Raw genomic sequence first — 11,705 nt, forward strand, 5'->3', positions numbered from 1 at the left:
TATGCCGTTTATTATTATTATTAGTTGTAGTAGTGGTAGTGGTAGTAGTAGTAGTAGTAGTAGTAGTACGGTAAACTACGCTTATAACGAACTGACGGATATAACGAATTTACTTTTTTGGCCCCTACTATTTGCTGTAGTTATGTTGTATATATGCATATAACGAACTACGGTTACAACGAACTAAAATTAGTAGTCCCTTGAGTTCGTTATAACCGTTGTATACTGTAGTAGTAGTAGAGGTAGTAGTAGTAGTAGTAGTAGTAGTAGTAGTAGTAGTAGCAACAGTAATACTAGTAGTAGTAATAGTAGTAATAGTAGTGATATATATATATATATATATATATATATATATATATATATATATATATATATGGTGTTTTATATGTGTGACGCCCATTTCTGGTGTCCCCCGCCGTGATATTGCTGGAATATTGCTAAAAGCGGCGTAAAACCATACTAACTCACTCACTATCACAAGTACAAGGTCCAAGTAATGTTTATACACGATATCACTATTGAGAACGCAACTGTTTGTTCAAACATGATCATGTTCACACTAATCTGGTTGAGGTGTACTGTCACTGCAGAGCCATAGGATGTTGGCAGGGATTACTCAATAGCATGACTCCGCACATTTCGCATGTATATAAGAATGGCGGGCCGCCTGAATGTTAGTGAGGTCGGCGAGTTGTACCTGTAAACTCTAAGAATCGTAATATGGCTGCACAATCTCTGACATTGAACAATGGTCAAAAGATGCCTCTGGTGGGAATTGGCTCATGGCAGGTATGTTTTGTTTGTCTCTGTTGACCCACACATGCATATTTAATACCTGGTGAATATCTACTTCCTGTCCAGGCGATCTTTTCCCGGGCTCTCTAAGCTACAACATGCTCCGTCGATGTATTTTCGGCGATGTACGAAGGCATATGTGCAAAGCCAAATATTGATTGTACATGTACGGCAGGTGAGTGTGTCACAGTGGCATATGCAACATATTGCAGGCGTAAAGATCAAAAGAGTTGTTTAATACATAAATCATGTCCATTCACTCTTCTGATAGACAAAGATCGCGATCGTGAAAGGATTGATCAACAATGGTACTGAAATCTATTTATAAGGTGGGTCGGGTGGAATGGGGCTAACGTCGTGTGTGTGTGTGTGTGTGTGTGTGTGTGTGTGTGTGTGTGTGTGTGTGTGCGTGCGTGCTTGCACTAGTCCAGGCTAATGCCGAGTATATAGTGTGAAACCTTGTTGCAGTTTTACATGAAACCCACAATCAGACTCAGTATACTGACTCCAAGTCGACCATTCCTTGCTTTAGACCTTTAATGCCGAGCGCCAAGGGGGGGTGGGGGGTGTGGGGGGGTGGGGTGGGGGGGGGGGGTGGGGGGGGGGTGGGTGGGGTGGGGGGGGGGGGGTAACAACAAATACCAACTTTTAACGTCATTTGCTATGACGAGGCCGGGAACCGGACCCCCGACCTTCAGCTCTCCGGACCCATTGTAAGGAACAACAGAGACGTGTGTAGGAATGCATCTAATTACCGCTTCAGCTTTACTGACAGATCTCCTAATATACACATTCACATATAAGATAGCACATAGTATTCAAACCTGCACTAAAGACGTGTGAGTACCACAAAACACACATGCCCTCATTACAAGGTGACTCCTAAATTGAAACACAGAGGCAAACTCAGAAATCGGTACACACAAAACTAAATTGTGAGTGAGTGAGTATGGTTTTACGCCGCTTTTAGCAATATTACAGCAATATCACGGCGGGGGACACCTGAAATGGGCTTCACACATGTAGGGAATCGAACCCGGGTCTTCGGCGTGACGAGCGAACGCTTTAACCACTAGGCTACCCTACCTTCCACTAAATTGTGAAATCAGTAACTGACTACACAAGATGAGTGAATAATGAATAAATTATATTTGAACACACAGTTTTAGGTTCATGAAAAAGTGAGTGAGTGAGTTGGGTTTAACGCCGCTTTCAACATTATTCCAATTATATCACGGCGTGTCAGTTTAATGTGGGAGGAAATCCCGAAGTGATGCAGGTCTCAGACGTTTACCACTTCGGTTAAACCAACGAGCACGGGTATGGTGCTGACAAACATAAAAACATAATCCAGGCGAAAGGGGATTCGAACCCACCATCATAGGTTTCTGGCGCGCCCAATTGCAAGGGACACAACTCTGCACAGCGAATCTTGGCGCCTTAGACGACTGGGCCACCCGTGCCCCTTCACGAATAAGCGCAATACAATGTGTCAAATAAGTGGCAGCAATACGCAACATGGAATCAAGAATAGTGTTGGAAGCTTCCGGGTATTCGCTGTTTCCAGATGGGTATCTCAATAATGCACTTGGCAAGTACATCATAAAGTTAACAATAACTCGAATTGCATTCTTGTTGCTCTTATATTGGTATAGCTAGCCTTTTAGAAACAGACCCCCAGAAACGTCGAGAACAGTCAAGGCTGTCGTGTTCAAGGGCAGATAACTCTAGTTTTAATCTATAGCCTCCCCTCGACTGGTGTTTAATCTGGCTGTGACATTACTTGAAATATTTGTTCACAAGTTCAATCATTTTCTGTCAAAGGGAAATAAGACAACAATACAAAGTTTTCTACCGCCACTTAAAGTACTTCCACATAACAATATGTGCAATGTGTGCTCGGTGGTGATCTCTTCCGCCTCCGCTGAGTTGCATGGTCTAAGCATAATAAGAACCTTTCATCTCGAGTTCGAATCCACGATTCTCCATGTTGCATTTAACATCTGAGTCCTGCATCACATTAACCCTACACGCCTGCAACACTTTTCAAATCGGCATTGTACCAACTCATTTAGACTAACATTTAGTCTCTGAAATCTTATATTACACAATATCCTTCTTGACTCTAAAAATTAAAAAAAAATCCCTATGCTGATTTCAGTGGAATAGAGCTAGCTTGAGCTGGCTAGACTTGCTTTTGTATGCATTTCTAGATTATTATTTTTTCATAAAATCAATATATTCTACGGTCATGGTGCAGGACTACAACTCATTCTGTGCGTGTACATGTGCGTGTGCATGTGCGTATACATGCCATATTCAAGGACTGACTGGAATAAAGTGAAATATTTGAAATGTATCCACGCACTCGTCAGATCAAGGATAACATAGAAATATGAAAATGAATATGTTCATATTAACTTCAAAACCCATTTTGCAAACATTCGTGAAAGGGTAAAATATTTTACATTTACTTCCATCTCGAACACACGCAGAGCTGGCTTAATACAGTTTTAAACTTAATTGTTTCGCTTTAATTTCTTACAGGTTAACTCTGCAGATGAGTGTAAGGACACTATCCGTGCCGCATTGGACGCTGGCTACAGACACATTGACACTGCCTATGCATACCAGAACGAGGCCTTCATTGGGGAGGTGCTCCAGGAGTACTTCAAGGCCGGGAAACTGAAGCGGGAAGACATTTTTATTACAACGAAGGTATGATGTTCATCAAAACATCAACGCTGTTCACAGTTTGTTCTGCATAATCTTGTGTTTTCTTTGTAATATATTTTCGTTCATACATTGTCATATTCTTGGGGACACGGGTGGCTCAGTCGTCTAAGGCGCTGCGATTCGCTGTGCAGAGTTGCGTCCCTTGGGCACACCAGAAACCTATGATTATGGGTTCGAATCCCGGTTCGCCCCAATTATGTTTCTAGGTTTGTCAGCACCATACCCGTGCTCGTGGGTTTTACCGAAGTGGTAAACGTCTGAGACCTGCATAACTTCGGTCTTTCTTCCCACATTAAGCTGACACGCCGTGACGTAACTGGAAAACTGTTAAACCCCACTCACTCACTCATATTCTGCCTCAACATGAAAAAACGTTGAGACTCTTTATTACATTTTGAAGCATGTAATGCTGTTTTTATTGATTAAAATTAGATACTAGCTATAGTACTAGAATATGACCGACCGACCGACCACTGAAACGAATAACAAGAAGTCGATATCAGCCAATGAGAAAGCAGCTTTCTCGAGCTTTACGGCACTCGTTTCAGCCTGGCGACTTCAATTTCAGGCTAGGCTTGAAAAATATGTTGACACAGTTCTCGACTACAATTTTGAAAACTGAACAAACGAAAATTCCAGTATGTCTAATATATAGTTGCGATTGTATGGCTGTGCTTCCACGTACCGTGCAACGCCGCCTTTGTTCAAATGTGTATCCCGTGGAAGATAGATGATAACTTTGACGGAATCAGTCGTACGGGCCGTAACTGTCGTTCGGAATACCCCGTTTTGACGTTTTCGAGGTTGCATGATTAGAAAACACATTTCGACTGTCACTATCATGATCTGGTAAGCGACGCTTTGATTGGTCAGATGAAAGGTCGTTCTGACGTGACCCGTAATGGGATGTCCTCAGATCTTTGTTTAGCGATAGCGAGAACTAAGATCTGATTTTAATGAAACTGGCGATCGCAATAATTATGATTCTTGGTTTGTCAGTACTTGCCTCTGCTCGTTCGATCTACTCATCTAGTAAACGTCTAAGACCTACATCACATCAGGCTTTCCTCCCACAGTGTCCTGATATGCTGGGATATTACTGAAATGCCGTTTAACATAGCGTTACACGTAACTCGATTACTGGTGAGATACTAGTTCTAAAAATCAAGAAGTGTCTTTGGAAAGTGTAGGAATAACGATTCACATTGTATTGCAGCTGTGGGTGACCTACCATGAAACAGACCGGGTCCCTCTGTGCATTGCCGAAAGCCTCAAGAATTTACAGTTGGATTATGTGGACATGTATCTTATTCACGTTCCTGCATCCATGAGGGTAAGTGTGGCATACTTACGTTTACAGCAGCCTGGAGTTAGCAGCGGGTACGTTTTCGTTTTTAATAACGAAACACAATTCAGCAGCGGATTCGTAAATCAAAGGCCGTATATTAAACAACCACAATGACTTCATTCTAATAATTCATCTAAATGTATCCAGGTGTATAAGAGCAGGATGTATAACATTCAATAAGTTATTCAAAATAAGTAAACCTCAATCAACAAATATGTGAAGCCGTATTTCCTCTATTACACGCTGGATGATGAATAAACGCCGGCCTGGTTGATATATTGATATATTGAACTTCCAAACCCGGTTCAAACGTAAAATCCGACCATAATGCATTTGGGGTTGGTCACGTGACTCATTTAGGAAACCTAACCATGTGTTATAGACACATAGAAGGCTCTTGGAAATGTGCATTCGCGTGTATCACTAAAATAAGTCAAACACACAAAAGTAATGACTTAATAGCCATTTTAAGTTATGAAAAAATCAAAACTTTCGAAGATTTGAAACTGTCTATCAGTTACCCCTTATACTTCAAGACAAATGTCGCAACCCCTCACAGTTTGGTATCTGCGGAAAGAGCAAACCCTGGGCAGTAATCTTAATAAGAAGGGCCAGAGGGGACAATGGGACAAAAGGTAAAAAAAAAACAAATTAAAAAGCTCCACTGGCCGAAGTGTGCGCATAACGTTTCCCCAAGTCCCAAATACAAAGTGTGTAAATACGAGCCCAATTCCAAAAATATTTGTTGTAACCCCCAGCTGCCCAAAGGATATAAACACATCGTCACTTGTGTAACCAAATATGTTCTTCTCTCATGATGTTCATGCATACTGAATAGATCTATAATTTCTATATGTTGTGTTCTTTGTTGACTATTTAGCAAAGCATTAGAGCAAGATGAGTTAAGTAGTCAAGTATCTTAATCTGCATTAGAAATACATTCATTTCAGTGATAGTCAAGTCCATTGTTTCAAGAGAGGGGACAATCCAACGTGCGATAATAGTAACCGTTTTCTAGAACATTTGTGATACGTCCTTCAGAGCTGAAAAACGAACTTGTTGGGGGCTGGGTTTTATATAATTAGTCACTAGTATTCAGAAAGGTGGAGTAAATATCATCTTTTATGTGATAGAATTGTTGGACATCAACTGAGTTCGTGCTGGCTTGTTTTTCGTTATTCGGAAATCAAATAACTAAAAACGAACCTGCTGAAATTACGGTATCTTACTTTTGTTATACCAAGTCTGAATCACGTACCAGTTGCTGTTTAGTGAATAACTGAATAATTACACGGTTGTTGAAAGATCTTATGTCTGATAGGATTGTTGGACGTAAACTGAATGACGAACCCTGTGCTGGCTTGTTCTATGTTATTTGAAAATACTGAATAACCAAACAGCGTTTACCTGTCAGATGATTGGTTGTTTGTTTAACGCCGCACTCAGCAATATTACAGCTATATGACGGCGGTCTGACAAACCGATCCCGTTAGTCGCCTCTTACGACAAGCATAGTCGCCTTTTACGGCAAGAATGGGTTGCTGAAGACCTATTCTACCCGCATCTTCACGGGTCCCTTTTTGTGAATCATGATTCCGGTTTCCTTCAAACTATTCTTCTTGCAATAAATTGTTAATATGTAAGACATCATGTTAATTCAATGATTTTAAACATTCCTTAACGTGTGTGGTTTGTAATTACTTACATCAAGTACTGTCCTTATTGGGACTATGTTTGTGGAACAGGAAACAGGCAAAGGAAAACTTTTCCCTCTGGATGAAAACAACAAGCCTGCATTCTCGGAGGTACAGCTAGTGGATACATGGAAGGTATGTTTCTTCACTTATGAAGATTTGAGGGGCATTTGTCCTAGGGGATTGGGGGTTATGTCCCAGAGGTCTTTTTTCCACGAGGGCTTTTGTCCATGCGGGCTTTTGTCCGTACATCTAAGAGTGAGTGAGTGAGTATGGTTTTACGCCGCTTTTAGCAATATTCCAGCAATATCACGGCGGGGGACATCAGACATCGGCTTCACACATTGTACCCATGTCGGAATCGAACCCGGGTCTTCTGCGTGACGAGCGAACGCTTTAACCACTAGGCTACCCGACCGCCCCCGTACATCTAAGAAATCAGCTTCAACTATAAGAGCGATTCTTCACACCCTGTTAATGTTCTTGTGTAAATGTAAATGTGTACACATGAAAAACTCAAGTAGTTCTTAGAAAACATGTTATTACAGTTTTGTGAAATGAAAAATGATATTTCCATAGATATATTACATGCAATATGTATAATATAAAATGTAAAAGCATTAAAGTATTAGACAAACAATACATTGATTTTAAAACATTTTTGGTTTTTAAGAAAAGATGGACTGCATGATAAGAGACGTACAGTGTTTTCATGTTGACTCCTCGTTAGATGCTTCATTGTACTCATAGTCAAATCAAATCGAGTCATGTCAAATCGACGATCGTCAACCTGTGTAGATGTCCACATGTCAAGCTATGATCTTTTTACAGGGGATGGAACAGGTGGCTCGTGAAGGCAAAGCCAAATCCATTGGTGTCTCAAATTTCAACATGCAACAGATTGAAATGATTTGCAAGACAGCTACAATAAAACCAGCCACAAATCAGGTATAACGGACGCTTTTAATACTGTTGGTTTGTATTACTGTCAGTTTAACTATTTCGTTAATTATACGTCTTTTCTAACATAAGGTTTGTTAAGGTTTCACCAAGGACATTGCTGTTTTTAAGGCGTGAAACCCTATTACAACTCTTCACACAAATCAATATCTATTAGGCCACGAACTTTTTTCTTTACCCTCATAATTTCATTATTGTTACTGTTAGCAATATACATTTAATCACTAAATTATTCTGACATAACTAGTCTCTTATCCAATGCAATTTACATAAAAAGATTTCGCTAGGAGGACGCTTCTTCTTTGCAGGTTGAGTGTCATTTGTATCTCCAACAAACAAAACTCTTCAAGTTCCTAAAGGAAAGGGGGATAACCCTTACTGCCTACAGCCCCTTCGGCTCACCAGCTCGACCAGCTCACTTGTAAGATTATTTAATGAACAATGATTAAACCAGTATGTTGTGAAGTATGTTTGGATCTTGACATGGTGAATAATCAAAATAACAATATCTGTAACGAGATTTTACCACTGACATCTTTTTTGGTTACCATAAACAGTGACCTCCTATTTGTCCTGCAGCTGACCAAGGGACAATCTCCATCGTGTTTGTTTAGGCACTGTTCATCCGTACATTCAGCATTCGTTTACTTTAAATGTAAAAGAAACAATTGTTAAAAAGAATGAGCACTGTATAACATAGTGTCTTATTTGTCCAATTTCACATTTAACATCCATTTACATAATTCACAGTCCAACTAGATGTGAAACAGCATTGTCATAATCGTTCACTGGTTTCTGGTTGGTAAGAAGTTCTCTTCTCCCGAAGGGCATAGTCAAGGTTTCGATACTTTTTCTTCTTGGGTGGCATCAAACTACCTGGATTGTGATGCGGTATTATCCTGTCCAACCTGCAGTATCTAAATGAATCTGCACTTATTTGGATGTCAGTCCTCGAGATGATTTTGTGGCGTCGTCCCACTGTTCAGAGACATATAATTGTGCTTCGTGACAAATTCATCTTTGGTGTTAATGATGGTTGGGCATCCTCTTTGGGAGCATTTCCAATGAATGGAAGTTTGTCGTCTTGTTTTACTCGTGAAATTGTATCGGGCAAAGTCCAAGTGCCGATTCCTCTTAGCGTTAGAAATAAACTGTAAGTCACCCTGCGCATTTCCCACAGTGAAATACTGTTTCTTGTCTGTAGTTATTTGTATAGCCCAAATCGTAATGAATGATTAATATGTTCAATCACTCATTGATATATAAGTTTTCACCCAGTACAGTGTATTTGAATTGAGTTCACCAATTAGCTGTCTTGTTATAGTTTGTGAGATATTCGCCTATCATTTGTCTTATGTAAGATGCGCCTTGCTGGCGGAATTCTTCGTTTGCCTGTCGTTTTTTATCGTCCATTTTACGATATTTCCCCTTTTCAAATAAAATTTTGGTCAACCATTTGTAATTAATCATCTAAAGTATTACATTTTGCAAATTTTCTATGTTGACTTCACTTGCCCTGTTGTGAGATCGAATTCATATATTGGAATGGGAAGATGGTAACAGAATTACTGCCTACATTCATCACATTACGATACCATTGAAAGTATCTGACCTCAGTGTTTAAGTTATATGATTCAGTAACAATTGTAAACCCCCACTTTAGCACTTTATGTAGATCAACTAAAAATGCGTGCATGAAGAAACATAAAAAGAGCATCACATACGCCCATCCCCAACCCCATCCCAATTTCCCCATCTCCGCACTCCCTCTCCAACAGCCCCATCCAACACCTACCAGCCTAATACAACATAGTTCGAGCTGGAATGTGAAACACAAAAGCACACCCCTCTTTAGACATTAGGCCCTGAACTTTTCTCATATATCTAAAGTACCTATCGATCATATTTACTTGTACATTGTGTGTCAACGCTATGTATTCAGACAGGTGGAAGGTGCACCCAAAGTTCTAGAAGACCCAGTTGCTAAGGATCTTGCTGCAAAGTACAAAAGATCTGTTGGACAGGTACGTTACATTTAGATCGCAGTATGCTGTGTATGTTGTTGTAATATGGTCAGCACGAACGAGGTTAATCCATACTCGTGAAGATTCCGGGGTAGAATAGGTCTTCAGCAACCCGTGCTTGCCGTAAAAGGCGACTATGCTTGACTTAAAAGGCGACTAACGGGATCGAGTTGATGCATGTCATCAATCCCAATTGCGTGGATCGATGTTCATGATATCAATCACTGGATTGTCTTGTCCAGACTCGATTATTTACAGACCGCCGTCATATAGCTGGAATATTTCTGAGTGCGGCGTTAAACAACAAACCACCACCACCACCGTTTTCAATACAACTCTGTTTACTATGCAGATTCACCTACGCTACCTTGTCCAACGAGGCATCATTGTTATACCCAAGAGCAGTAACCCTGAGAGAATTCGGGAAAACTTGCAGGTTTGTTTCCTTCTATGACTTTTCAAGTATCTGCAAATATATAACGTCAATGCAAAAGAATAGCTTGAAGGTAAATATGTGTCCTGTAATATTAATTGTAGAGAAATCACACAATACCCTGCTGTGCATCTTTAACATGAGTATTACACACAGCCACAACCTGCACTATCATTATTCACATATCACAATGTAATGAAATGTATATAGGAGAAGGCCTCGTAAGTGTGTCACTTGTGCCTAATACATTTGATTTTCCGCAATGAAATGTGTTTAAATCAAATCAAACCACAACCTTCACAATGATCAGTCATTGTTATTGTTGTAAAAGCAGCGGTAATCAGAAGGGAAAGGATGGCTAGAACGAGGCATGATGTTCAATTGCTGTCATTTACATTTTTAGGTAAAATCACTCTGCGCCAAATAAAGGCAACTTATATATGATAACTATCATAACTATGATCCTTTTCTGTCATAATCCTACTGTGCTTTGTTCTGTATAGGTATTGCTGCTATTATTAATATTCGAGTTTTCATCGTAGCCTGCTTACAAGTTTCAGTTACACCCGGTTGTCTATGTTTAAAGACAAGTATGTTTTTGCAATGGTATTCGTAATTTAACTGGTTTTCTTGGCATCAAAGGTATTGGACTTCAAATTATCTGACAGTGACATGTCAAAACTTGCCTCACAAGACAGGAAGCTACGGTTTTTTACCGCTCTGGAGTAAGTTTAGATTTTTCCTATTCTGAATACTGAACATGGATATTTTTGCTCATTGTTAATGTCGTGGATATTAATGAAGAAAGATCCACACACCTATTCGGACCACTAAAACACGGTATTAAAATGTACTGAAATGACGGTATTGTTTCTTTTGTCACGAAAACAGAAAATGTTATCTTATGAGATGAAAATAATATTCCTTACAATCGCATTCTGAAAACATGTTAAAATTTGTAAAAGTGGCTTCTCTTGGCAACAAATATTATTCTGTAATAAAACTCTTCACCGTGCAGATTCAAGGGTCACCCCAGCTACCCCTTTGACGAACCACTCTGAAATGGGTATCTGCAGAACGGTTCAAGAGAGGTCCCCCATTTGGACACCAGATGCGATGATCTTTTTCGTGGCAGGATATTGACTCCGTGATAAACATTGTGTCTCATCAGTATGTTCTTCTGTCTGTTACTGTGTTAACGTTCGTAAACCTTAGCAATATAGTTTAGATTATTTTGTTTCTTTCGTTTATTAACACAAGTGTTTGGCTTATTTGAAAGTACTGTAAAGTTATTGTCATATTTCTCTGATATGTAAATGAAGTTTGAAGCTTACAAAACAAACGTTTACGAATACATGTACCTTGTTACCAGAGTGCTGTATACGCCGTCAGTGAAGCGTTAATCTGTATGTTGCTTTGAATGTGTGATGTTGATTTTGTTTTAGATATTAAATGAATAAATTCTGTGCATTGTATTTTCTTGAAGTGCATCTTGAATAAAAATGGTGTACACCCCATGTTAATGTGCAAGAGCAAGTGTCAGTATGTACATTAGCTTCATACTGAACAGGTTTCCAAAGGCAAGTTCGTGGGTATTCATGAGAAAGCGTGACAATGTGTATTGATATACGTTTTTCACGAATTCGGTATGCTGTGGTAGCCTGGTGGTTAAAGCAATTCGTCACCGAAGACAGGGATTTGGACAGATAATTTCA

The 11,705-nt window shown here is 39.7% G+C and overlaps 1 protein-coding gene across 1 annotated transcript; it reads left to right on the plus strand.

Annotated features, from left to right (window-relative positions):
- Positions 1-660: 660 nt before the first annotated feature.
- Positions 661-11,411, plus strand: LOC139447531 (aldo-keto reductase family 1 member B1-like). The gene is made up of 10 exons (XM_071228936.1): positions 661-789; positions 3,343-3,513; positions 4,748-4,864; positions 6,625-6,708; positions 7,405-7,521; positions 7,842-7,954; positions 9,476-9,557; positions 9,910-9,993; positions 10,633-10,715; positions 11,009-11,411. Exons 1-10 carry the CDS (start codon positions 721-723, stop codon positions 11,049-11,051), a joined length of 963 nt encoding a protein of 320 aa, XP_071085037.1. The 5' UTR covers positions 661-720; the 3' UTR covers positions 11,052-11,411.
- Positions 11,412-11,705: the final 294 nt, after the last annotated feature.

Source organism: Haliotis cracherodii, unplaced genomic scaffold (assembly GCF_022045235.1).
Source record: "Haliotis cracherodii isolate W230 unplaced genomic scaffold, xgHalCrac1.p SCAF_7, whole genome shotgun sequence".
Classification (NCBI taxonomy): Eukaryota; Metazoa; Mollusca; class Gastropoda; order Lepetellida; family Haliotidae; genus Haliotis; species Haliotis cracherodii.